Below are 27,217 nucleotides of genomic sequence, written 5' to 3' on the forward strand. Positions count from 1 at the left end.
TCTGGGATCGTGCCCGGTATGCAAAGGCCAATAAAGATACCAGGGGTGAAAGTACAAAGAAGGTTTATTGCTAGCAATAAAAGGTGCGAGCGGAATAATTTCACGTAACAAGCACACCAGATTACTATTTCTAAGCATCTTTTATACAGGAGTTTTTGAACCTTCATAAGCATGCTTGTTTGCTGATTGGTTATAAGTGAGCGACGCAAGAAGTTCTTTACTGAGCATGTCTCTATACCTGTGTTTTAGCCATGTATCTCATTTACATACATGTGTGTTTCATTAGCATACTTCTTCCCCATCTAGGGGCGTGATTTTTAGTATTTTAATGAGCCCTTTAACCCATGAGTACCCTGCTTCTGCTTTTGTTTTCAAGCCCCCTTTATCTAGGACTGTCTCCTCCTTATCATTGCAGATGGGCATTCATCACATAACATTCTCTTCTGCTTAGTCTTTGAGTAGTGGTTTCTAGGTCACTCCTTACATGATGTGTGGAGTCATGCTTTTTATCTCCAGGTTGCAGAGCTGAGTGGAGGGTGTTTGGTTTTTTCCCCATACTTATGAGCTTTGCTGATTGCCACATGGGGCTGGGTAGGATTTTTTTCCCTGCCTGTTGCTATGGGTGTCAGAGTTTGTTGGGTTTTTTTGCCTTCCTTGGAAGCATTGGGTGATGACTGCAGCCAAGGCTAGGGATTTTGACTGGGGTATGCCAGTGCTCCTGCTGGGATTAAAACATAAAGGTTTCTATGTTAGAGGGTCTTGTCCCTCTGCTCAGGGTCAGACTGCTCACCACATTTGGGAACAGGAAGGAATTTTAAACTGTGGTCAGACTGTGGTTATTCTTGCTTTCCTCTGTAGTGGGGGCATGGCCCTCTTTTTTGTATCTCTCAAGTGCATTCTAACAACACTTGCAGCAGATAGAGTTCCCTTGGTGTTTTTTGGGCAGTGTGCCTTGAAATTGTGTAACAGGGTTGATTCTGTAGTTTTAGGAGTAGGTTAGACAAGCACTTGTGTAGATACTGATATTCCTGGCTTGAGCAGGGAGTTGGACTAGATGACCTCTTGAGGTCCTTCCAGCCCTACTTTTCTATGATTCCATGTGAGTATATAATCCATCAGGCAAGATATGTCCAGATACAGGGATATTAGAAAGTGATGCTTTTGGGTAAGGAACTAGCGAGACCTTGTGGAATACTCTATACATTTGTGGTTGCCCCTGTTCAAGAGGAATGAAATCTGGAATGATCAGGGAAATTAATTTCCTATCTTCTGACAGGAGGCTGGAAGAGTTGGGCTTGTTTAGGATATCAAAATGAAGCCTAAGAGGGGACATTATCTTTCTTTCAAGTTGGACAGTAAGAGTTCAACGTTACGGAAGGAAAAGAGCCTTTTAAGCTCACGGCCAATTTTGATCACCAAAAATTTAGGCTGTAACTTTGAAGAAGGTTTCTAACCATCAAAGGAGTGAGGATTTGAACCTTTTGTAAAGTGAAGGCAAGAAACCAAATTTGTGTTTTAAATGAGGCTTGATAGGTTTATAAAAGGGATTTATAACATAATTAGCTGTAGTAGCAGGGACGTGAGCCCAGTAACTAAAAAGGTCTTAGAATCATAGGGTGCTTGAACACTCGACGGAGGTTTAGTTCTCCCTAAATTGAAACGGAGGGTTTAAAAATCCACTGTTTCAATTTAGAGAGAACTAAACCCCTGTTGTGAGTACAAGGGTGAGAGACCCGATCCTCGGGGGTGTGCAACCTGGCAGCAGCTCGTGCAGGAAGGCTTGACTGGGGTGGGGAAACGGCAAGGACTTTGATCTCTCTCTCTTTTTTTTCCACCTGCCTGCCTGAGCTGTGTGGGGCCTGGTGCTTCCCTCTGCAGCGGTGGTGCCCCCTGGGACCACCCAGGCCAGGTGTCAGCGGGCGGGTGCTGCCTGGGGCACACCACCACCACGAAGGGAAGCACCGGGGTCCCCTGAAGCTCAGAGACCACTCAGCCCACCTGCAGCTTGCCCTCCCTGCCATGGGAGAGGCAGGTAAGCTCCAGCACCCTGTGCACTGTCCCCACCACATTTCCGCTGCCTGGGACTACCCGGGAATGGTCGGCTTGCCCCTGGGGCAGAGTGGCAAAGTAGCAGGAAGGTGGCTGGGTGTGCTGGCGGTGGGAGAAGGTGATGGGGTGGTGCACCGGCTGCTGAAACGTCGCCAAGTCTGAGATTCCTTGAGCACATTGGCTTTCAGCACCCAGTTAACCACTGCACTTTAAGTAGCAAACTAAAATATCTCAGGTGGATTTTACCTTGCTATGTTACAATGTAATTTAAAGTGGAATACTCTGCTGAGCATGTAAATAGCAATGCTATTGAAGCGGAATACACTGCAGAGCATGTAAATAGCAATTCCATTAAAGCGATACAAACAAGTAATTAAGCCATTTTAAAGGGCAATTTTGTTGTGTTTACAAAGGCCCACATAATCATAGAAAATTAGGGTTGGGAGGGTCCTCAGGAAGTCTTCTAGTCCAACCCCCTGCTCAAAGCAAGACCATACCCAACTAGATCATCCCAGCCAAGGCTTTGTCTAGCCAGGTCTTTAAAAACTTCTAAGGATGGAGATTCCACTACCTCTCTGGGTAATCTGTTCCAGTGTTTTACTACCCTCCTAGTGAGATAACGTGTCCTAATATCTAATCTAAACTTCTCTTGCTGAAACTTAAGACTGTTGTTCCTTGTTCTATCATCTGCCAATACTGTGAACAGTCTAGCTGCATCCTCTTTTGAACCCTGTTTCAAGTAGTTGGAGGCTGCTATTAAATCCCCCCTCACTTTTCTCTAGACTAAATAAGCCTGGTTCCCTCAGCATCTCCCCAGAAGCCATGTGCCCCAATTGCCTCACCATTTTTGTTGCCCTCCACTGGACACTCTCCAATTTGTCCACATCCTTTCTGTAGTGGGGGGCCCAAAACTGAACACAGTACTCCAGATGTGGCCCACCAGTGCTGAACAGAGGGGAGTAATTACTTCCCTTGCCCTGCTGACAACACTTCTACGCAGGCAGCCCAGTATGCTGTTAGCCTTCTTAGAAATGAGAGGACACTGACTCATATTCAGGTTATTGTGCACTGTAACCCCCAGGTCCTTTTCTGCAGAGCTGCTGTGCAGCCAGTCAGCCCCGAGCCTGTACTGGTGCATGGGATTGCTCCATCTTAAGTGAAGGACTTTTCATGGATTTCATAGATATTAGGGTTGGAAGGGACCTATTAGATCATTGAGTCCAACCCCTGCCTTGGGCTGGAAAGAGTGCTGGGGTCAGATAACCCCAGCCAGGTGTTTGTCCAATCTCTTCTTAAATACCTCCAAGGAAGGGGATAGCACCACCTCCCTTGGAAGCGTATTCCACACTTTGGCAGCCCTCACTGTAAATAATTTTTTGCTGATGTCCAATCTAAATTTGCTCTCCTTCAGGTTGTGGCCATTGTTTCTAGTTACCCCAATGGGTGCCCTGGTAAACATTGTATCCCCTATTTTCTGCTGTCCCCCCGATGAGTTTGCAGATGGCCGCAAGATCACCTCTCAGCCTTCTCTTGCAGAGGCTGAAGAGATTCAGGTCCCTCAGTCAGTCCTCATAGGGTTTTTCCTGTAGGCCTTTAACCAGACGGGTGGCCCTCCTTTGAACCCTTTCCAGGTTATCTACATCCCTCTTGAAGTGCGGCGCCCAAAACTGGACACTGTACTCCAGCTGTGGCCAGACCAATGCCGCATAGAGGGGAAGTATCACCTTCATTAACCTGTTTGTGATGCACCTACTTATGCAAGAAAGAGTGCGATTAGCTTTACTTATTACTTCATCACATTGGTGACTCATGTTCATTTTGGCGTCAACTCCGACTCTGAGATTCCTTTCCACAGTTATGCTACTTAGAATGCTACCTCCCGGGCTACAGGTATGTTGATGATTCTTCCTTCCCAGGTGCAACACATGACACTTACCTTTGTTAAACTGCATCCTATTCTGTTCTGCCCAATTCCCCAGCCTGTCCAAATCTGTCTGGATTCGCTCCTTGCCCTCTGGTTTGTTTACCTCGCCCCATAGCTTGGTGTCGTCTGCAAACCTCGACAGAGTGCTTTCTACTCCCTCATCCAAGTCACTAATGAAGATATTGAACAGTACCAGTCCCAGGACAGAGTGTTGGGGGACTCCACTGCCTACATTTCTCCAAGTAGAAACCAACCCATCCACCACCACTCTCTGGGTGCATCCCATAAACCAATTTTCCACTCACTGGACTGTGTAATAATCTACATTGCAGCTGTTTAGTTTATTATAAGAATTGGGTGCGACACTGTGTCAAAGGCAGATAAGGTTCCTTGGGTGAATTTGATATCTTTTATTAGACCAACCCAAATAGTTGGAGAATAGTTATTAAGCAAGCTTTTGGGTTCAAAAACCCTTCATCAGGCTAAGTTTCAGCAGTTAGTGTGTGCTCTTCCTGGATGGAATGACAAGTAAAGAAGCCAGGGGCTGGGCTGGGCTGGGGAGTCAGTTGCCAGGCAGATTATAATGTATCAAAAATCCAATGTCTATGTTTAGTCCATGATCTCTAGTACCCAGGAGGTTGATGAAATGGAGCTCATAGGCTCATCTCTGGGAAGTGTTGTGTAAGTTTCCCTTGAGGATCAGGACTGAGAGATTGGAGAGAGAGTGGCCCTCCTGTGAGAAATGTGCCCCCACCGGTAATTGGGTATTTCTGTCTTTGATAGATTTCCGGTGTGCGTTCATTCTGGTGCGCAGTTGTTGTTTGGTCTCTCCTGCGTATTTTCCATCAGGGCATTTGGTGCATTGGATGAGGTATATTACATTTCTGGGGGTGCAGCTGTAAGATCCTGGGATGCTGATGGCTTGGTTGTGGGGTGTAGTAATTGTGGGGGTGGTGGAGATGTGTTGGCAGGTTTTGCATTTCTTGTCATGGCACAGTCTGGATCCTTTTGGTGTGTTCTGGGCTTGAGGAAGTTTGCTTCTGGTGATGAGGTTGGCGAGGTTCGGTGCTTGTTTGAAGGCTAGGATGGGTGGCTCTGGGAAGACACTGTGTCAAAGACCTTTTTAAAATCTAAGTAACTAACATCTACTTTTATTCCTTCATCCAAGCATTTTGTGACCCAGTTGTAAAAAAATACCACGTAATTCGGGCAGCATCTGCTATGAACCTATGCTGTTGAGTGCCATGAGTGCTCAAACAGTTGCACCAGTGGTTCTGCTATGACTCCAGCTAATTCCCTGAGTACCCTAAGATGAAGATCATCAGGGCCTGTTGACTTAAATACATGCAACGCCTCCAAGTGCCCCTTTACTAGGTCAGTGCTAACAGTTGGTGGGTTGGTATCTATCTTGCGCTTACCTAAAGCCCCATTGAAATGCATGGTTGTATCCATTTCCAGGAACACAGATGCAAAGAAATCATTTAGGAGCTCCACTTCAGCCATATTATCTGTTACCAGTTGCCCTAATCCATCTTGAAGGGGCCCTATGTTACCCTGTGCTTTCTTTTTGCTTCCTATGTATTTAAAGAATGACTTTTTGTCATTCATATCCTTAACTTTTGCTGCCAGCCTAAGCTCCATTTCTGCTTTGGCCCTCCTCACTGCTTCCCTGCAAACTCGAGCCAGGTATACTTCTCCTTGGTGTCTGCCCCCTGCCTCCACAGCCTGTTGGCCTCTCTTCTCCTCCAGGCTCTCCTGGATTTCCCTGCTCAAGCAAGAGGGTTTCTTTGCTCTTTTGCCCCACTTTATGTGTACTGGGATGGCCCCTTTTTGTGCCTACAGGATCAATCCCTTGAGAAACGCCCATCTTTCCTAGGCTCCCATCTCTCCGATGCTTTTGCCTTGCAGTCCCTCCCTAACTAATCGCCTGAACTTGTTGAAGTTGGCCTTCCTGAAGTCTAGCGCTTCAGACCTAGTAATTATCTTTCCCACCTTTTGCCGGATAGTGAACTCTATCAATAGGTGGTCACTATACCCTTGGTTACCATGTACCTGCAGATCCCCCACCAAGTCATCCCCTGTGGCCAGCACCAAGTCTATTAAGGCATTTCCCCTAGTGGGAAAATTTACCTTCTGTGGTAGGTGAAGGTCCTGTAAGCAGGTTAGAAATTTATGTGAATGGGCAGACCTGGCTGCCTGTTCCTCCCAGCAGATGTCTGGGAAGTTTAGTTCACCCATGACGACCAGGTCCTTTGAGCACACTGCCTCTGAGAGCTGTCTCAAATTCTAGGTCTAACTCATCTCCCTGGTGTGGGGGTCTGTAATAAATCCCCATTACCAAGTCCCTTTTCCCCCAACCCCTCCCTGTAATATGACCCATAGTACCTCAATTTGCCCTTCTTCTAGGCCCAAATTAACTACAGAAGATGTATGTTGCTCCTTAACATAGAGAGCAATGCCCCTGCTTTTTTCCCCACTCTATCCTGTCTGTACAGCCTGTAGCCCTCAATGCCCACCACCCAGTCATGGGTAGGGTCCCACCAGGTTTTTAGTAGGCCAACCAGGTTGAATTCTTTATTTGCAAGCAGGAGTGCAAATTCTTCCTGCTTGTTCCCCATGCTCCTAACATTAGTATAGAGACATCTAAGCCCCTCAATAGCTTCCCTTACTACTTCCCCATCCTGATGCTTAGCGGGGCCCTTGGTACTTACCTGGATTGTGCCAGTGCCTGGCTCATGGTTTGTTGTTCCTGGCCTCACCCTGTTGTCAACATCCCCATCCCCCAACGAACCTAGTTTAAAGCCCTGCGTAGGAGATCAGCCAACCTGTAAGAGAACAGACTCTTACCTCTTGGAGAGAGATGTAGCCCGTCTTGTCCAAACAAGGTCCTATCTTGGAAATGCAGGTCATGATCAAGGAATCCAAACCCCACACAATGGCACCAGCTCCAAAGCTGTGAGTTGACCTCTCTACCTTAGTTGCTGTGGTGCCGTCCACTACTGCTGACCAGGAGAATGGATGAGAAGACCACCTGTGTCCCTCGAACCTCTGAGCCTGGCTCCCAGTGCCATGTAGTCACTCATGACCCTGCCTGGACTACTCTGGGCCATGCCATTTGTTCCCACATGGATCAGGACTATAGGATAGTAGTTGGAGGGCCTAATCAGGTCTGGAATCCTCATTGTGATGTCTCGAATCCGGGCTCCAGGCAGGCAGCATACCTCCCATGCTGTGGGATCTGGGCAACAGGTGGGTCCCTCTGTTCCACTCAGGAGGGAATCACCCACCATGATGACCCATTGTCTTCTCCAGCTGCACAGTTGTCCCATAGCTTGCTTGGTGATGGCCGTGGGTGTGGCCTCTGCTGCTGCACTCTCTGCCAGTGACACCAGGGCCTCATATCTGTTCTCCAGCTGCACTGAGGGACTCACTCTGGTAGCGTGATGTCTAGCCCTGGAGGCGACTGTCTGCCATCCGGCCACATCAGTTCCCTCCTGTGATGTCTTCCCTCCAGGTGTGTGGTCCTGCAGAGAATGGAAGTACCCATCAATCTCTTTCTCAGTCACCCTGATCCCCCACAGCCTGCTAACCTCTGCCTGGAGTTCCCTCACCTGTCCCTCCAGGGCCTCAAGCTTGGCATACATGGGACAGGTGAGGGGACTCCTGGGCTGTCCACCAACCCCAGTCCCTAGAGCCCCCATCAGGCAGCCCCACAGACACGGGGCCAGGGCACTGCCAACCCATCCAAAGGCCCTATCTGTGTAGAAGCCTCACAGGAGCTCTGGGCCGGAGGCAGCACCGGGGTAGGATCCCTGGCTACGCTCCGTGTCACCACCCCCATAATAGTACCCCTCCTCCTCACTTACTTACCTGAAGTCCTTGTGGTAGGCTGCCAACATTAGGGGTTGAGGCCCCTCCTGTGCGAACTCCTGCACTAACTCCGGCGCACCCCTGAAGAGCGTTCCTGTTTGCGGGACCTGTTCAAGCAGCTCCTGCCTGACGCAGCCGAATAGGGATAGGAGGGGAGAAAAAACCCCTTCCTGATTCCCTACAGTTGGCCTGGCTCCTCCTTGCCCAGGTTACCTTATTGCTGCTGCTGCTGGCTCCTCACCCTCTGGTCCTGTCACTCTACTTCTCTTGGTGGGGTTGGCAGGACAGCCAAGGGCACATGTGCACTGGGCACACGTGTGCCCTCTTTGGCATCCTGGTCCTTGTTGAACCTCATGAAATTTCTTTTGGCTCAGTCCTCCAATTTGTCTAGGTCACTCTGAATCCTAGCGCCACCCTCCAGCATATCTACTACTCTGCCCAGCTTGGTGTCATCTGCAAACTTGTTGAGTGTGCGCTCTGTACTATCTTCCAGGTCGTTGATGAAGACATTGAACAAAACTGGCCCCAGGACTGACCTCTGGGGCACTCCACTTGATACCAGCTGCCAACTAGACATCTAGCCACTGATTACTACCCTTTAAGCCTGATGCTGTAGCCAGTTTTCTATTCACCTTACCATCCATTCATCCAGCCCGTACTTCCTTAGCTTGCCTGCAAGAATGTTGTGGGAGACAGTATCAAAAGCCTTGCTAAATTCAGGGTATACTACATCCAGTGGTCTCCCCACATCCACACATTCAGTCATATCATCATAGAGATACTGTGTGTCTTTGTTAGTATGTTTTTCTCATTTGATTTTTCCAAACAACCCTATGTGCAAAACTGTTCATTTTTGTAAGTATGGGGAACAAAAATGTGAAACTTAAAGATACTTATTGAAGTCATCCTTGGCTCCAAGACAAGGGGCCTGTGAGGGTTGTTTGGTTGGTCTCCAGTGTGTAGTCATATAGCCTCAGGATTAACTCGACTTCTTGCTCGGTTTCAGCAACTCAGAAGAGTTTCTCCCTAGATCCTGGCATCTGTCTTTTCCTATACATTTCCTTCACTGGAATCCAGAAAGAGAGAGGTTCAATCATTATAATGTTAAAGAAAAGGGAAATTATGCAAACCTCTTGTAATTTACTTTGAATTCCTCAAACATTTTGTAGAAACTAACATAACATAAAGGTTTAGTTTTCTGTTTTGAATAACAGATCCCCTTCATTCTATTACAAGATTGAAATTATTCATGTAAACTGATAAAAAGAATTATGCTCTGATTATGTTGTACTGTTGATATGTTAATCAGAAAATGCAGAAACATATATGACCCCCTTTTATGATGTCATTCACTGCATGTAGGTAAAAAGTATATTGTGCAGTGTTTTGCCTGTGCTGGGCTTTTGGAGAAATGGGAAGAAGGTGATGATCCAGGGAAAGAACACGCAAAATGGTTCCCTGAGTGAGTAACTAAATGCCTTTAAGAACTATCTCTGTGTTTGCCTGCATTTTCCCTTTAAAATAACATGGCTATTTTTAGTATCTTTGAGTTTAAAGCACCTGAATCTTCAAAACTTATAGGTGGGAGAAATTTGATTCTGAAAATAAATGAAGCTTAGATCAGTAGCATTTTCATGTGTGAATATTTACAAAGCAAACATGGGTGGTTCAGCACAGTGCTAGATTTTGGCTGCTGTCCTGGAAACCCTCACTCTGCAAGCAGCCCCTTTGAACTCCTTGCAGGGGTGCCTGTCAGTAGGTTTGATAGATGTGTGCCTTGGTGTCTAGTCTATGTGGGACTTGTTCTACCATTCTTCTTATGGCAAAAGTGGTCTTATTAAAATCAGCGGGATTATGTGCACAGAAGGGAACTTTCAACAGTAGCAGCAAAGGTTTGACTCCATATGAGGAGTTGAAGGTCTGGGAACAAACCAGTGCTTCCATTGTCTGTGGCAACAGTATGTTTCTGGTCAAGGAAGGGTCTTGCCAAGCTTTGGATAGATCTTTTTACTGTATTGTTTTATTGGAAGAGTGGCCATGCAGATAAATGTAGGGACAAGAAGTAAAGCCAGCAGGAGCTAGGCTGTCCTCAGTGGTGGCAGATGACAGAACAAGGAGCAATGGTTCCAAGTTGCAGCAAGGGAAGCTTAGGTTAGATATTAGGAATAATTTTCTTACTAGGAGGGTAGTAAAACACTGGAACAGGCTACCTAGAAAGGTGGTGGAATCTGCATCCTTGGAGGATTTCAAGACCTGACTAGACAAAGCTTTGGCTGGGATGATATAGTTGGGGATAGTCCTGCCTTGAGCAGGGGTTGGACCTTCTAAGGTCCCTTTCAACTCTAATTTTCTATGTTTCTATGAAATGCTGCTAGATTTCTTTCCCCAAGGGTATAAAATGTGTTTTGAAAAGCATCTAAAAACAGGAAAGTTTTCTGCCTGATTTCCATTTGCCATTAACAAGAGAAAAATAGAAGCAAGCAAATTAAGAAAAGTCCCATCAGTTTTCATAATGTATATTTGAAAAATTCATTTTAGTTGCAAGTGCTCAGCACCACTCAATGAAACACTGGAAGAGCCAGCAGAGAACAAATCAGCCTGTCAGTCTGAGCAGGTAATAGGTTTTACTCTTTGCTCTTGGCTGGAAAAGTCTTGCTTTGCTATTCAGAAATGGAAGGTCTTGTCACAGCAAAGTTGTGTGTTTTTTGTATGTAGTAATGAAAATTTTCTCTAAAGTCAACTTAAACCCTATACCTAAGTGGTAAAGTTTGTTTGGTTTTTTTTAAATTGTGAAGAGTAAAGGAACTCACCAATGCATGGTAGAGCAAAGCCATGTAGAAAATGGCATTTACCTTTAATTCTATCCCTGTGTGTACAGTGATGTGAGAGAGGCCTTTAAAATTATGTCCTTAAAATTACGTCCTTTTTGTAAGTTGATGTTAATAAAACGCATCAAGAAGTGCATTTACTTCCCTGGTATGTTCACAATGCACTCTGAAGTCTGGCTATGGATGTTCATTTCTGAAAAATTTCCACCAGTAGGTATGTTTTAGACTGCAGCCTCCCCTGTACCCTGCTCTCTGCACCTCCCCAAGACTGGAGTAATCCTGGTCTGGGAAGGGCAAAGAGAGCCCTTCCTGCTCCACTAGTCCACAGGAGACATCAAGCCAAAGGAAAGTGTATAAACATTCATTCCCCCCAGGAAAAACTTTCCTGATTTTTCTATCTGGCTGGAGTAAGCTTATTTTTCTGCCAGAACTACCATTTTGGTGCCAGAGAAAGATCTTAAATGTTTGTATACTTTTGGTTTCTACCAAGAGAATAGGGATTTTCCCAGTAGAAAATGAATATTTGTATGTGGCCTCTGTTTTAAAGATTGATAAATTGATTACATTTATTTTTGTTCGTAGCAAGCTGCCAAGTCAGAAACCTTGGAAGCGATAACATTTCTAAATTATGGAGTAACTGGTAAGTACTGTGCAGTATTTTAGCTGGAAGGCTATCCACAATAACCTTTCTCTTGAAATCTGTAGGGGCCTGTTTTACGAGTCAAATTTTGGAGCCCTTTCTCAGACAAGTTCCTTACTGAAATAAGGACTTCAGGATTCAGCCTATGCAGATAAAGCAGCTAGTGGAATGTCTAGGTGTCTGTCAAGTGTGTAACTTGTGATACGAATTGAGCTGTCAGAAGGTCGTAAAGCTGTGAAAGCAACTTCCACCCTTTTGTGAGGGCTGAAATGTAACTTTAATTAAATGTATGGAGTTTATGAAGTGTGAATTTCACTCAAGATGTCATGTGTAGAAAATTAGGAATATGTTATTTTCACTGTTATGATGATGATACAATGTCATAATATACATTACTTAAATAGTTCTCTGCCAGGCTTGCCATTTTCCTTGTTCTACTTAAAATTGCATCATACACTTACTAAAATTGTGAGGCAGAAGTTCTCATAACATGAATAGATAGATTTTTGGCCCCAAAAGTCACATGTGGTGAAGACATGAATCCCTGCCCAAAGTTTGTTAATAGAGTTATCACATCTGTTTCTTTCCAGTTAATATTCATTTGGTCCAATGTAACTTCAGAGTGAAAAATGTTCAAAAAGTGGGCAAATCAGTTGTACATGTTTAATAATAATATATAACATTTCATGTTCCATGTTGTTAGTGCACTACTAAGATGCATGCACCTTCCATTCATGATTTGTAAGTCGGTGTATATTTAGAAATCCAGGTCTTCCTACTATAGATTTAAGCCCTGTAAAGTGAAGTTCATAGCAAAAGGAGCCCTTTGCTGCCATCAGCTGGTAAAGTGAAAAAAACACAAAAGAAGCCAGACCTCTTTTCTGTGTTCACCTACAACAGCAGCTGGAGTCTCTATAGGAAACCCGCTTCCTCCTCTGGCTGCCACTTCCTGCCTTAGCCCCTGTGGTGGGGAGAATGCAGCAGTGTAGGAAGCTGATGGTTAGTCTTGAGCCTGGCCCAGAAGAGGGAGGGGGGAGATGGGGTCAAGTGCAAGGGTGGGATCATGCAGCAATGGTTGGGGGGAGCACCTGTGGTTCAGCCCCTGGACATGTGGCCCCTGGGCGGCTTAGAAGTTGGACAGACTTGACCCTACAATTCCAATGTGAATGATTTTGTCATTTAAATGAAACATGTTAAAACACACATTTTGAGGTGCAGGGGCAATGAAATGTTTTTATCTTCACTGTGTGACTGAAAGGTGACAGAATTGTACCAGATAGGCTGTGAATGAAGGCTCATCATAACTTAGCTCATTTGGTTGCTTCTGGATAGTGAAGCCCAGACACAAGTCAGACAGATGAGGAAGGGAAAAAAGGCTAATGCCTTTTAGCAAGGATTCCACTTGAGAGTCCTATCTGTGGTTTTATGTCCTCCACTGTTTGCCTCTGAAGCTGCAGAGGGAATGACATATATAAGTGAGCTTGAGGGTTTCCTTACCATATCTGGCAGTATAGCTACATACACATTCAGCATGGGCGATAGAACAAAAAACTCTTGGCTCTGCAAGCAGAAGATGAGATTGAGCAATGCTCTTGGTTGTTGCATGATCATTTCCTCATAATTTTCTGGGCCAATTTCATCCCTCAAGTGACAGTTTACACCAAGAATTACTGGGCTGAGTGAATCTTTTGTATGCAGCATAGTAATATAGATAGAAGGAGTATCTCCTGCATCAGCCTTTCAGCAACTTCTGAGCAGGGGACCCATTTGTACATTGGGAACATTCTGACAAGGTTTGTAGGTTTCTGTTGCATGCACTTTATTCTCTTTATCTCCTGTCTATTCACAGACATGACCCTTGAGGATCCTGAATGGTCCACAGAAGCAAAGACATTGACTGAACATCTCAGGCAGGCTTACAGTAATACCAGGTTTAGCAGACTGCCTTCCTTTGGTGACTCTACCCATTTTGCCATTGATTTGAAATTGCTCTACGCCGACCTGTCAGTTGTCTCAAAGGATATCTATAACCAGCCACTGCAGCAGCTCCTGCTGCCTGACATCCTTGCAAACCTTAACTCCATCACTGTCCTCGAAGGTGAAGCAGGAAGTGGGAAGACAGCATTGCTGAGGAAGGTAGCTGTGCTGTGGGCTTCAGGCTGCTGCCCCGTGCTAAGCAGGTTCAAGTTGGTCTTTTATCTTTCCCTGAGTGCCACAAAAGGGGATCAGAGCTTGACTGACATCATCTGCAACCAGTTAGTGGGATTTCCGGGGTCGTTAACAGAAATGTCCCTGAGGAACATCCTTCAGCACTTAAAGCACCAGGTCCTGTTCCTTCTGGATGACTACGGCGAGATGAATTCAGTCCCCTCGGTCATCGAAGGACTTGTACAAAAGAACCACTTCAACAAACACTGCCTGGTTATCGCTGTGCGTACTAATCAGATCAGAGAAATCCGCAAGCATGCAAATACAATTTTAACTATTGTGCAGTTTCCTCTGTACAGCACTCTCTACGTCCTTCGGAAGCTGTTTTCACACAACATTGCCCTTGTGGAAAAGTTCATCTACAAGCTGCAATGTGAAGGCACCATGCAGACTCTTCTGAAGACTCCGCTTCTAACTCTGGCTCTCTGTGCATATTGGATACAATACCCAGGGGGGAACATCTTCAGTGACAAGGCTATTTTTAAAGCCTACTTGCTGTATAACTCCCTAAAATACTTGGAAGAAGGAGACCATGTTAGTGCCATGGTGTCCTCCTGTGGAGAGCTTGCCTTAAAAGGTCTTTTCAAGCCGTGCTTTGAGTTCAGGGAGGAAGACCTCTCTGAAATAGGTCTTGATGGAGATGAAGCTCTGAGATTGGGCCTGCTGAGCAAATTCACTGCCCAAAGGCTGCAGCCAGTTTATCAGTTCTTTCATCCATCATTCCAAGAGTTCCTGGCAGGGCTAAGGATGAGCGAGCTCCTAGCTTCTGATGTTGAAGAAAACCTGGAACGAGGACTGTATTACTTGCAGCAAATCAACACGTTGAGGAAAGTTTCTGGGACCTATCACTTTTTATTGCAGTATGCTTGCAGCTATCCTTCCAAGGCAGTTCCAAAAATCATAACCCATTTATTTAACTTGATCCACTCTAAGGAGGCATTTGAAAGTCAAGCAGAAAGTGATGAACTACTACGACATCACCCAGAACTACAAATGGTGGTGCAGGCAATAGATGATTTGGAGTCAGAATTTTGTCTTTCATTTTTCACTCGCCTTTTGCTGAACATTGCAATTTCTGCAGCTTATGAAAGTGACACTGTTGCAATGTGTGCCCCAGCCATCTTTGACTTCCTTAGAGGAAAAACCCTTTTTTTGTTAGAAAACCAAAGCATGCTGAAGTTTTTATGTGATTATCCAGAAAGCTTATCATTTCCCAGAAGCTTTGAAGTAATTTTAAATGGAACTGAAAATAAACTAAAGTTAAATTTTTCAGATATAGGAACCTGTTATTCTGAAATGGAGGTTCCAACTGTTGATAAGGATTATGCTCTTGCATTTACACATTTTAATGACATGGCACAACAGGTCAAAAAAAATGAAGATGATATTTGTAGCTTTTGGTCTCACATCCCTAGACATCTGCCAGATTCTGTTATGGCTCCTTTCATATTTGCAAAGGGCCGTGGAAAGATTTCAGTTTTGAAGTTTATAGCCAATTACATCAGTTCATTTAAAGAAGCTGATCTCAGGAACCTAATGGTGCTGTTCTCCATTTCAGACCATGTTGAGCTTTGTCTAAATGATAGTCCAGGACTGGTTGAAAGTATCCGACCAGCTCTTGAACAGCACAAGGAATGCTTTAAAAAATGCCGCCTGTGTAATGTTAACTTGAGTGTAGCAGAACAAGAGCTGCTTCTGTCTATGTCTTCAGTGGAATCTCTTGAGATAAGAGAAGGAACACAAACACCAGGTACCATCACTATATTTTGGCCAAATATGTTTTTTCCCTCTAATCTCTTTCTCTCTGATTACAAGCGTATTGCAAAAGCAATGCTTACATGCTGGACCAGCTGCATGCATGCTAAGTTCTGGAACAGGCAGCAGAGCTAATTAACCTACACAGAACCTGTAATGTTATCTATATACTGTTTGTGGTTTGAGAGTTAGAATGGCATTTCTCAATACAGTGCTGCCCTGCTCCACATTAACATAGTCTTTGCTTTTATGATGGGTGAAAGTTTTAAATATGTGAATGGCATAAACCTACTCTGAGATTCAGCATAATTTCTAACAGTGTTGACAACAACTCAGCACTTGTGGTGAAACTTAGGCTTCTCTCTAATTCTTAATTTCGCATGCTCCCCTAGATTTTGAGCAGAGAAACTAATTGGATTGCAAATGGGAATGTTAGTTATGAGGAAAGCTTTTCTGAAGAACTGCATTAAAGCTATGTGTATTCTTTGTAATCCCCCGTCTTCCTCCCTGCCCCCCCCCCCCAAAAAAAAATGTTTGTGCATTAAATGTTTTCTATCATCTTTTTGGGCTCCAGATTCTCAGCAGTTGAAAGGTTTACAAAGCTCCCATCATTGCATCCATGGATACAACTCTTTATGCCTATGGAAAATGGCCATTGTAGGACATTTTCCAGATGTGTTGTTAAGGAATTTTAATTGTTATAGACTGGATAGATAGAACATAGAATAATCAAGAAAAGTAAACCAGTTTCATTATTTACCTTTCAGAATTGCTGTTTAAAAATTTGGACAAATTCATCTGCTTGAAAGAATTGTCGGTGTATGCACAGAATGATCAAGATGTGTTTGATATTGTGCCTAGTGGCTTCAGAAATCTCCATTGCATGGAGAGATTGTTGATCAATAATGTGCGCTTTCGAAATGGTTCTTCCAGGCTGGGTGAGTGCACCTTTAAACCTTTTTGACAATCATTTTGGGTAGAGCGCTCCTGCAGAAAAATAATTGTTTTAAATTTTTCTCTAGGGATAACACTGCACCCTTCCTTCAGTTGTCAGGAGAATCGCACTCTTCTCCTTTGTTACTATCTACCATTTTTTAGCTTGGGCTTGTCATTCCAACAAATTAAAAACCTTCTGAGCCTTTCATTGTTATGTCTTAATTGATCAGGAGGAGGAATTGGCACAGAGCAGGGATAAGCAATTATTTGGGCCAGAGGGCCACTTGGAGGGAATATTGTTGAGCTGTCCTGGGCTGGATCAGCACCCCTCCTCTGCAACAGTTCACCAAATTCCCTACGTGGCCCAAATAATTGCCCAACCCTGGGTTAAGAGAACCTAACCTTTGTTCCCTGCTTCTCCCTGCACCACCTCCCCTGGCATGCAGCCAGGCTGGACCAGTGCTGCACTGTTCCTGCACACCGCCTTGGGCCACATGGGTTCAGCTGGAGAGGCTCTTGCCTGACCTGGCTGCATGCCAGGGACTTGGGGTTGGGCAGGAGCTGCTCTAGCTACACCCACGTTGCACAGCCCGAAGCAGCACACAGGAACGGAGCACGGCATCATGTTAGTGGTGCCCATGCCCCTACCATGCTACAGCCCAGCAGAGCCCAGATAACCTGCAGCTCCTGGCTCTCTCCCCCTCCCTCCCCCGCCAGCGGGAAGAATCTTACCTGAGTTTTGACTTGCCAGGGACTGGGCTGTCTGGTCTGTGGAGGGTCACTGGGTTGCAGCTGTGCTCAGGCAGCCTTGCTGGGCAGGAGCTCAGTGCCCACTGCCTTGGAGCATATGAAGGGAGCTAGGGGGTAGGGGGTGGCTGCTGCTGCTGCTGCAGCTACAGCTCAGGGAAGGGAGAAGGGCAAGAGCTACTGAAAGCCAGGGTAGCTGCAGGCCACATACAATTCTCCTTCAGAGGAGCAGCCATGGGCTAGATAGAAACATTTGGCAGGCCAGATCCAGCCCATGGGCTGTATTGTGTCCACCCCTGGCCTAGAAGAACTGGAGGCATTTATTTAAAAGCCTTCTATGGCACTCTGATTCTGCTAAACCCTGGGGGAAAAAAAGGCAAAATTGGGAACTGAATTCATATCACCTACATAACCACTATAATAAGCAAGTGAACTAGTCATTGCTTTCATGCCTAATTCTGTACCCACTGACATTGGTTGGGGTTTCTTTCGAAGAGTTGTATGTTAGAAAAATACACATTTTAGCTACTTATAACTTAATTAAAATAGAAGATTATCATTTAAATCTGGCAACATAAAGCTGTGTTATGATTAGGATACCTCCAGATTATTAACTGATTCTTGGTGTTGCTACTCTGGTGGCAGTTGTAACACATATATGAAATTCTAGGTCTCTGTCACCCCTAGGAAATCTAAATATGTGACACAGATACAGAATTAGGGATGCAGCAAAGAGGGAGAAGCTAGAAAAATATTGAATCCTCTGTTAAGTGACTCAAGGGATTAGCAAAAGGATTTGTTTAATAGGAAGTGATTTGTCTAATGATATTGGAAGAGAATTGTAATCTGCATATGTGAGGATATACTGTGGCCTGCTAGTAAACTATTTCTTAACAGGAGAAGGCAAAACAAGTTTTAGTGGTTAACATTTAGATAATAAGTTAGGCAGGCTGAAATGTACAAATACAGTGTGGATTTTTAACAGTGGAAATTAAAGAATCATTGGAAGAACTCAGGGATGTAATGAAATTTTGCATGATGAAATTTTAGCTTAACTCTTTTCTGAAATATGTGCTGTAACCCATAAAATGTTTTGGGATTCATTCTTTAGACTAGTTCAACAGGAAGAGGAGACCTAAGCCCACAAATAATAAAAAGAGGGTGACCTGGATAAAGGCCTAGGACTGGGTGAAAATACTGGAAATCTGAGCAAGGTTGTAAGAGGGAAGCTAGCAGGACAGTTGGCTAGTCATCTAAACTGCCTAAATATTAATGAAAGGAGTATAAGTACCAATTTGAGGTCTTAGTATATACACAAAAATATAAACTGTACTGAAACAGTTCATGATTTTGAAGAAAGGAGATCCAACGGAATAAAATAATTGGAGTTCAGAAGGGCAAACTTTTACAAATTGGTGGGAGGCAAATCTAAGGGAACAAAACCTTTGCTGAGTTGGTTGTTCCTTAGAGGCATCTAAGAGCACACTATCCTATTGAAAAGAAAGAATTGAAAGTATAGCAAGAGACATGGTTAGCTAAAACATGAAACCTAAAATGGGAATGTTACAAAAAGTGGAAACTTGGCTACGTGACTAAATATGAATCTAGGAGTATAGTATAGGTGGACTTTATCAGAAAGGTCAAGGCATAAATTGTGACAGTGCTTGCAAAGAATGTGAAAGGAAACAAAAGAGCTTGCCATATCAATACATTAGAGATGAGAAGGAGACCAAGGAGTAGGGACTTACCTAAATTGTGGTTTCATGGATTTTGTGGAAACTGCGAAATCCAAGGTTGCTGGCAAAATCTTTGAAAAAAAGAACTTAATACAAATAAGTTTTTATTAAGTCTTCCCCTCCCTGGTGGGTTTTGCAGCCCACTGGGGAGGGGACGGCGCTGGCTGGTGGAGTGGCATGAAGGGGGCAGTCCCTCCTCCCTCTTTCCTCCCCAACCAGGGGCTGTCCACCAGTCGGTGCTGAGAAGCAGGGCTGGATGAAGGGCAGCCAGCAGTCAAGATGGCAGCTGTCCCCTTGTCATCATCATCCCCTGCACCCCCTCACCCCCAGGCCTCTCTGCCAGTCAGTGCCAAGGGGTGGGGCCACCACAAAATGTCCGTGAAATGGGCAGTTCATGCTAGGACAAAGCTGTGAAAATGGCTTTGTCTCACTGCTACTTAAGTAGGTCCGTACTAATGAGCATGTAGGTCCCTTGCTGAATGTGGATCACATAAAGAAGTTGTGGTGAAGGTTGACATGTTTAATGCTGTTTTACCTCATAAAAATGGTAAATTGTCAGATGACTAGTACAATTAGTCTAGTCAGATACTTTCAACTACTTATAGTCTTGTGTTCCTCTATTATGGGTTGAGTTAAACACTGTTGAAACTAATGGCTAAACCTCTCCTTAATTTAGGGCAAATATAATGTGTTTTTTTTCCTGAGAGGAGTGCAGTGCAAGAAGTCAGGGTTTTTGTTCCTTTCACCTATGGGTCCTCAAAGGAGATGACGTTTTGCGGGAGCAGGGGAGGTTCCTGAAATGCTATCATTCTGTGCATTCACTTTAAGTCCTTGCTAATTATCTTTCCTCCATGTCTTTTGAAATAAATTTACAAGTAGGGCTAATAAAGGCTTAGGCTTATTGATCCTGTATCTTCATCTATTTATTGTAAAATGTTTTTTGTTTTAACAGTTGAGTTTATTCAGGGCTTTCAGAATCTGTCCATTTTTCATCTGAACCATTTGGACTACTTTGACTGTAAACCTCTTCTGGCTGCAATTTCGTCTTGCAGGAATCTAACAGAAATCAGGTTAACTGGATCATTTTTCAGAGATCAAGACATATCTTTTTTTGGTAGGAAAAGTCACTTAACATAGTAAATAAGTTGCATAGCGTGACTAATTCCCTCTTCTGAAACTCAGTGGGTGCATCTACAGGTGCCATTAAGGTGACATGATAAACTGTGGTGCATTTTGAGCCAGAGTTTAACATGTCTTAATGGCACCTGTAGATGCTCAAACTGCTGTGGTCCAGGGCATGTGTGCAGACATGGTGCCTGGGGCTGTAGCAGTTTGACCCAGAACAGAGCAGCCCCGGACTGGCAGGGGACCTGGGTGGTCAGCCCCAGGCTCTGGGAGGTGGCATTGGGGCTGGCTGGGGCATAAGTGCTCAAGCATGTAGAGCTCTGGCTAGGTGACAGGGAGGGGTCTGGTCCCCTGCTGCCTGGGCTGACTGGGTGCAATGTGTGCCCAGGTCCGTGTTTACATATGCATTTAGGCACTGTTATTTTTGCCTGACAGTACTATCTTATGGTGGCAAAAATTAGTTTGCTGTGGTCTAATAGCATCACATGTATAGACTGTGACACTTTACACTGCAGTAAATTAGTCTGCTGCGCAGTTAAGTGAATGTGTAGATGCCCAGTAACTAGGAGAAACTGACTGTATGAAGATAGAGCTTCAGTAGGGAGCTTTGATACAATATAATGCAAATCTCACCATTTTGGCATTACTATACACAGTTTTATAATACAGAATTGGGAAACTAAAGCAAAATGAGGAATTAGGCACTCTGGTCTGACTTTGAAAATCAGTCTTAAAACTAGGCACCTACATCCGTGTTAAGGAAACTAATGAGTGCCTTCATTGTCAGCATCTGTAGCATCAAGAGAAGCTGCAGTTTTTTTTGAAAATCAAGTCACTTTTACCTAGGTGCCTGAACATGGGATTGTATACCCATGTTGGAAAATGTTTGTATATTTCATTGCTGGCAACCCTTCCAAGGAGCATATTGGAAAGGACAAAGGGACTCATAAGCATGCTTGTTAAGAAATATCTAGGTTTGTTTTATGACAATGCAACATCATGTCTCCTCAACACACAACTGGTGAGCATCTTCCCTCTAATGTTGCACTCAATAAACTCTTCTTCCTATGTGCAAACATAGCTGTGTAATTTTTATGCTTTCAAGCCTCATGGTAGCATTCCTTGTCTAAGCATCACAAGGCAAATAGCTAAATTTTACATTTAGGGTCATTTCTGAACCGCACATGGTATAATCTTGAGAAAACATGTTTATATTCATAAATAAGAGGATTATGGAGGATTATATTTGATACCTCGGGCCTTTGCTGACAGGACAAGAATTACAGGGACACATCATAATAGATAGCATTTAATAAAAGCATAAGCTTCCTTTCAAAGGTGCAAAGGCCTAATCATCCATGGGTTTGAAGATAAATGAATTCTTCTTTTAATAAATGTAACTTGAGTATCAAAATGTACATTTTCATTTATATTTTTTGTAGCTGCTGCTCTGCCAAATTTTCTCTTACTCAAAGTGTTGGATCTTGATAAGCAATGGTTTGTTGATGAAAAAGCTTCTGAAGCCTTTGGTATGACTTATATTTTCATTCTTTATGTAGACATATGCCTGTGTCTTTGTTATACCAGAATAATGTAATCTCATGTGGAAGATACATTTATAGGAGTCTATAACACACTGCTGGAGGAAAAATCTAAGCAGTTTTAAAGATTAGAACTGAAATAAAAGTTTCCCTCACTTTATGGTGTACATGCGTTCCTGGAAAACTGCACATAACTTGAATTTGCATAAAGGGAACCAACCCACTTTATAATGTAACAGATAGGGATACATTCCAAGACTTTGACTGTACTGACCCCCAGACCCATTTCTACCACTTTTACAAGACAATTTTGGTATTCACCAACAGCAGACAGTACACACAAGCACAGGGTGTTGGTGAATGTTACCATAATGGGGATGGCAACTACAGAAACACGTGTCACAGACTACGAGCGAGGAGCACAGATCCACATGGGAGACTATATTTTGGTGCACATCATTCCCACAGTGCACCGCACAAAGCAGCTGAGTGCAGGCTTCCACTACATCGATTGCATAAGAGTGAATTTACCTTGCATATAACAAATTTTTGATATACAAAAGGTCATTGCATAAGAGTGAATTTGCACATACAAAACCTGCATAAAATGAAGGAAACCTGTACCTAGGAGTCCTTGGAACCAAAGCTCAGCTGAGTTTTTATTCAGAGTCCTGAGACAGCTGAATTATGGCAGTGGTTTTGATCTGTGTAGATGGGTGTGTTCAGCACCTTTTGAGAATCACAAATTGTTTGTAAATGTTTAATGGTATCTTGCAAAGTGGGTTTTTCGTTTTTTGTGAGTGTGTATGTTTTGTTTTTTGTTTTTACTATTCTTTTGATGTTTAAAGGAGGCCTGGAAGATTTATCTCCACAAAAAAGGGAGAAGAGGGTAAATGTGCATTTATCTGAAAAGATGTTCAGGGACAGAGAATTAATGAAATTCTGAGAAAATAAAAGGCAAAAGAATAAAAATTGATTGACTGAAATGGAGGGTGACTTTTAGTCAGACAGATGTTACCTTTTATTTTTTACCCGTGCTTAAGTTCAACTCCTGCTTAACATTTGAAAGAAATGAAGTCTCAGTTAAAGTTTCAGAGGCTTTAAGAGCTCATGGTATACATTTCTACATTCCCCATCAAGTCTGCAAGAGCAGGATTTCCCTCCTACAAACCTTGGGAGAACTGTAGGGAGTAGAGATTGGGTGACAGCAGGGTTTTCAAGAGGGTAATCATGGATTTGGGAATGGTTTACATATAGCTTCCTTTTCAGTGGCACCCTAGGTCTGCAGGAGAAACAGCCCCTTCCTTTACCTCCCCAAAAACCACAGGGGATGCCCTTGGAGGTGTATCTTCTACTGGGTAGAAATTTTGCTGAAAACTATCCATACCCTAATTACCTGCTGTATATACTTTACTTTGAAATTTTCTAAAGAGTCTGGCCATTATCACCAACAGGTGTTAACAAGTGTCCTTAGAAATCTGTAGTCTGATCCATATGCCTGTCTTCATATGAGAGCACAATGGGAATATTTTTTTTTCACTCCTTCTGCAGCATCTGCGTTAGGGTGTCTTGTAAACCTGGAAGAGCTCAACCTTCCTCTTGGGAATGGAATAAGGCATGCAGCCAAGCTGATTGTTCAGCAGTGTCCATATCTGCCACATCTCAGAATCTTTTCATTTGTTCACTCTTTGAATGATGAGAGCCTAATGGAAATAGGTGAGTAGTGTTTTTTGTTGTTTTTTTTAATCAGAAGTGCTAATTCTGTGAAATAGCCATTCCCAGCAGGGAAAATGTTTCTTCAGGAGAAATTATTCTTCCACTTACCCATTTAGCCACTTTTAAACAATTGTAAGTTGTTTGCTGCTTATGTTTTAACCAGCTTTTTAAAAGATGCTACTTCTGCTTTGGGCTCTGTGAGAAGGCTCTTTGCTTCTCTTCACCCCACCCACACAGAATCATGGTGCTGAAATTCTAGGTCTAGGCACAGGATTTCAGCTCCTGCCTATATTGGCCTTCTCTTTGAATTGCCCTCCTTCCTCGCTATATCAAGTTCAAGTGTCTTGTCCTCACCTGTAAGGCCTCCCTAGCCAGTCATTCCCAGAAACATATGTCATGCTGCTTGCAGGCAGGAAATACCTTTGTCAATCGATGCAGGAATTCTCCTCCCTCTGCTCTCTTAAATGTCTTCTCAAGGCCCATTTCTTGCATGATATTTATAAGACATTAGCCAAATAATTTAATTGCTCACAGGGGAATAATAATAATGATGATTATTTAAAAACAAGGAAACAACCCCTTCCTTTAGGCTGTGGTTCCATCCTTGGTTTCTAGACACCCAGTTTTGTAGTAGTGTATGCCTCAATAGCATCTAAAATGGATGTGGTTTCTAGCTGAGAAGATTAGTAGACCAAAAAATGTGTGTCCTGATTTCAAAGATGCCCAACTTACTTATCTTTGATTTGTCAGTTGACTCATTGCATTTGCTTATGTGACGGGCTAGCTGGTAGTGACTTAGTCCAGGGGTTTTGAAAGGGCAAAAGATGATTGGAGGACTTGGGATTCCCTTTCCTCACCAATCAGGCCCCAGAGACTCACCCTCCATGTCCCCTGATTGGCCCCTTGGGTCACCTGGAGGGGGATAAAAGGGGCAGTGCAGCTGACTCAGGGAAGAGACCAGCGAGGGACCACAAGGAAGGAGCTTCAAGGAGCTGGCAAGAGCAGGGCAGGGGCAGTTGTCCCAGAAGAGCCTGAAGGAGTGGGACCTGCAGGCAGCACTGGGGTCCTCAGCAGCGCGGTGTGCGGTTGGCAGGAGAGGCTCCCCACTGGGCTCCAGGATCCCCTACGAGAGGCTGTGGCCAGCAGGAGAGGCTCCCCAGCACCAGCAAGATCTGAGCAGTGACCTGAGAGGTTCCCAGCTCTGCTTCCACCTTCTGCAATCAGGGGCCAGGCAGCGCAACGTGAGGCCGGGGCTCCAGGAAGGTCAAGACCCCTAGCAGCTTGAAGTAGCACCAGCACTGGTGGCTGTGTGGCAGAGTTTCTGCCTACCACGTGGGAGATCTGAGTTTAAGTCCTAGCTTTAGTGACTTGGGGTGAGTGAGCTAACAAGGAGAAATTCCTTTTGCAGTGGAAAGGGGCCATTGTGTTTTCCCCCTTTCTCCCCCTCCAGGTACCTAGGCCCTATATTCCTTGTAATTTGACATTTTGTATTTTGTGCCTTTTGTATTTCCAGTAATACCAACCAGTATTGTTTGTTCTGTTGTTTGTGTTTTACATTTTGGTTAACCCTGTCTTTTGTCAACTGGATGAATATGTCTATGATTGTAAGTGTCTAACCTTTGTTGAATCCTGCCCCTTCAGGGCATTGTAGTGCCCCCTATACCCCCCTAGTTTATACTGGTTACGTTCCCAGTATTGTTCCCTCATTAAAAGGTATATGGTTAAGTCCCCAGTGGTGGTCTGGCTCTGCTCTATAGGGGGAGGAGAGTCCCTACACCTCCCACAGTGCTTGTGCACCTGCTTTGATCTCTTCAATTGGAGAGGGGGTACCTCTTGGAGTACCTCCCGGGTTACACTTAGAAAGGCAGCAGTGATGTGGGCCTCGCTTTACACAGCCAAATATCAATTAATTACCATATTTATTTGCATGCCACATGCACTTTTCCCCCAAAATCAGCTCTCCAACATTGGAGTGTATAATTTTGCTGAAAAAGAAGGCTGGAGTGGCTGCCAAGATGAGTGCTACTTCTGTCTAGGACTGTAAAGAGCAGGGGTAGAGTCCAGTGTTAATCTTCTCAGCCACTGCTGAGGGAGTAGCTTGTGCTTGAGGCAGCAACTGAGCTGACTACTGGCTAGTACTATCTTGATGAGGCTTGCTGTGTGGAAGTAACCTCCTTATTATTGATAGGAATATATAACTATATATATAGATAGATATATATAACTATTTACAGTAAAGAAGTAACAGTCTTGCTATTGGGGTCACAAGGACCTAGTGCAGGGGTGGGCAAAATGTAGCCTGCGGGCCAGATGCAGCCCACCAGGCCATTCTGTCTGGCTTGCAGGACCCCTAAAACATTTAGAAAATTAATATATATCTGCTTGTGGCTGCCTGTAATGCAGCCCTCAATGGCTTGCCAAAAGTCAGTAAGCGGCCCTCCGCCCGATATAATTGCCCACCCCTGGCTAGTGTTTAGCCTTGTTTGCTGTTCTACCACACCAGGAAGTTCCTGCTACCTCACCCAGACTGGCTCCTGGGATGCCATACTTCCTGGACACTTTGTATTTCTAGGAGGACTTATTCTGTCACGCAGTTGGCCATGATACTGAAAAAATCTCACTCGTGCTCTCTCTTCTGCTTTCCAAAAACAAAGTGTGTGTTTTATTTTGGGGTGAGTGGTATATGAGAAGATATGGTAATATAATGTCACATGTAAGGCTAGAACATATTCACTCTTTTTTAAAAAAGAATGGTTAATGTTTTGTACTGACTGTATCTTTTTATTATTCACTTATTTATTTTATTTTTGCAGCAAAGGTAGCAAGTAGTGGAGGTTTCCAAAAGCTTGAAAATCTCTCACTGTCATCAAATCACAATGTTACAGAGGCTGGTTGGACAAACTTCTTCCAAATGCTTTCCAATATGCCCAGCTTAAAGGAACTGAATATCAACCGCATGTATACACATCAAATCAAATCACAAGCATCAACAGTGACATCATTTGTTCAGTGTGTGTCTAGGCTGCCCAGCCTTGTGACTGTCCAGATGTGGGGCTGGCTGCTTGATGAAGAAGACTTTAAAATGTTTAATACCATGAAAGAACAGCATCCCCAGTCCAAGAGTTTAAAATTATGTTGGCAATGGAGCTTACCATTCTCACCAATTTTACAAGAATGAAAAAAATCGAAGTCATGGGCAGTTAACAGAAACTGCGGGAACCATTGCATTTTTTCTTCTGCTTTAAAGAGATGCAAACACTACAGCATCTTTGCGTGTATAATTTTTAGCAGTCTTTTATGAAACATATTTTGAGTCCTATGTTCTGCTTACATTAATATATGAGAAGTCCCTTTTATGTACTCGGCAGGAGGGATTAATAGAAGATTTAAAAAGCTTAAGCTTTCTTCGAGCCTATTACAAATATAATTGTGTGGAGATTGTACCTAAGTGATACAATTGCATGCTATAAAAAAACTAAAGGAAATACTGAGTTATCTTTATTTCAAAAAGCAGAATGGGCTAGAACTGCTCGGAATAAAGATGGATACCAGAAAGTTTATTTAAATCATTCTCTCTGAACCATTGTCTGATTCATGCACACAGTGCATTTCCCCAGTGACAAGTGGCAAGAATCTCACATTCTTCTAGGCTTTTTCTTTTTTAAAAAACAATGTCTTAAAGCTATGGTTGCAAAGCCTTGAAACTATTACATGAGCATCACCAATGCATTGATACCTGCCTCAGCTGGGCCCAATAGCTCTGAAGCAGGGCTTGCACCTCCAAATTCTGTAGATGCTAAAGCTAATAAAATTGTCATCTAAATAGTGTATTTCACTGGCCAAAGCTTGTAACAAAGAAGAGAAAAGTATTACATTATGAAGAGTTACACAAATTTAGGTTGGATATTACGAAAAACTTTCTCACTAGGAGGATGGTGAAGCACTGGAACAGGTTACCCAGAGAGGTGGCAGAGTCTCCATCCTTGGAGGTTTTCAAGACCCAGCTAGACAAAGCCTTGGCTGGGATAATATTGTTGGGGCTGGTCCTGCTTTTGAGCAGGGGGTTGGACTAGCTGACCTCCTGAGGTCCCTCCCAACCCTAATTTTCTGATTCTATGATTCTATAACATATTCTTATAGAT

At 43.8% G+C, this 27,217-nt stretch overlaps 1 protein-coding gene across 1 annotated transcript in view; it reads left to right on the top strand.

Moving 5' to 3' along the window:
* NAIP (NLR family apoptosis inhibitory protein) overlaps positions 1-26,628 on the top strand; it is a 41,037-nt gene extending 14,409 nt beyond the window's left edge. The window contains exons 9-17 of the mRNA XM_059725076.1: positions 9,206-9,305; positions 10,382-10,457; positions 11,254-11,311; positions 13,161-15,269; positions 16,042-16,212; positions 19,646-19,807; positions 21,261-21,347; positions 22,911-23,075; positions 25,889-26,628. Coding sequence (XP_059581059.1) covers positions 9,206-9,305; positions 10,382-10,457; positions 11,254-11,311; positions 13,161-15,269; positions 16,042-16,212; positions 19,646-19,807; positions 21,261-21,347; positions 22,911-23,075; positions 25,889-26,253 — 3,293 coding nt within the window. The 3' untranslated portion in view covers positions 26,254-26,628. The remainder of the gene's footprint in view (positions 1-9,205; positions 9,306-10,381; positions 10,458-11,253; positions 11,312-13,160; positions 15,270-16,041; positions 16,213-19,645; positions 19,808-21,260; positions 21,348-22,910; positions 23,076-25,888) is intronic.
* Positions 26,629-27,217: the final 589 nt, after the last annotated feature.

Source organism: Alligator mississippiensis, chromosome 3 (assembly GCF_030867095.1).
Source record: "Alligator mississippiensis isolate rAllMis1 chromosome 3, rAllMis1, whole genome shotgun sequence".
NCBI lineage: Eukaryota > Metazoa > Chordata > Crocodylia > Alligatoridae > Alligator > Alligator mississippiensis.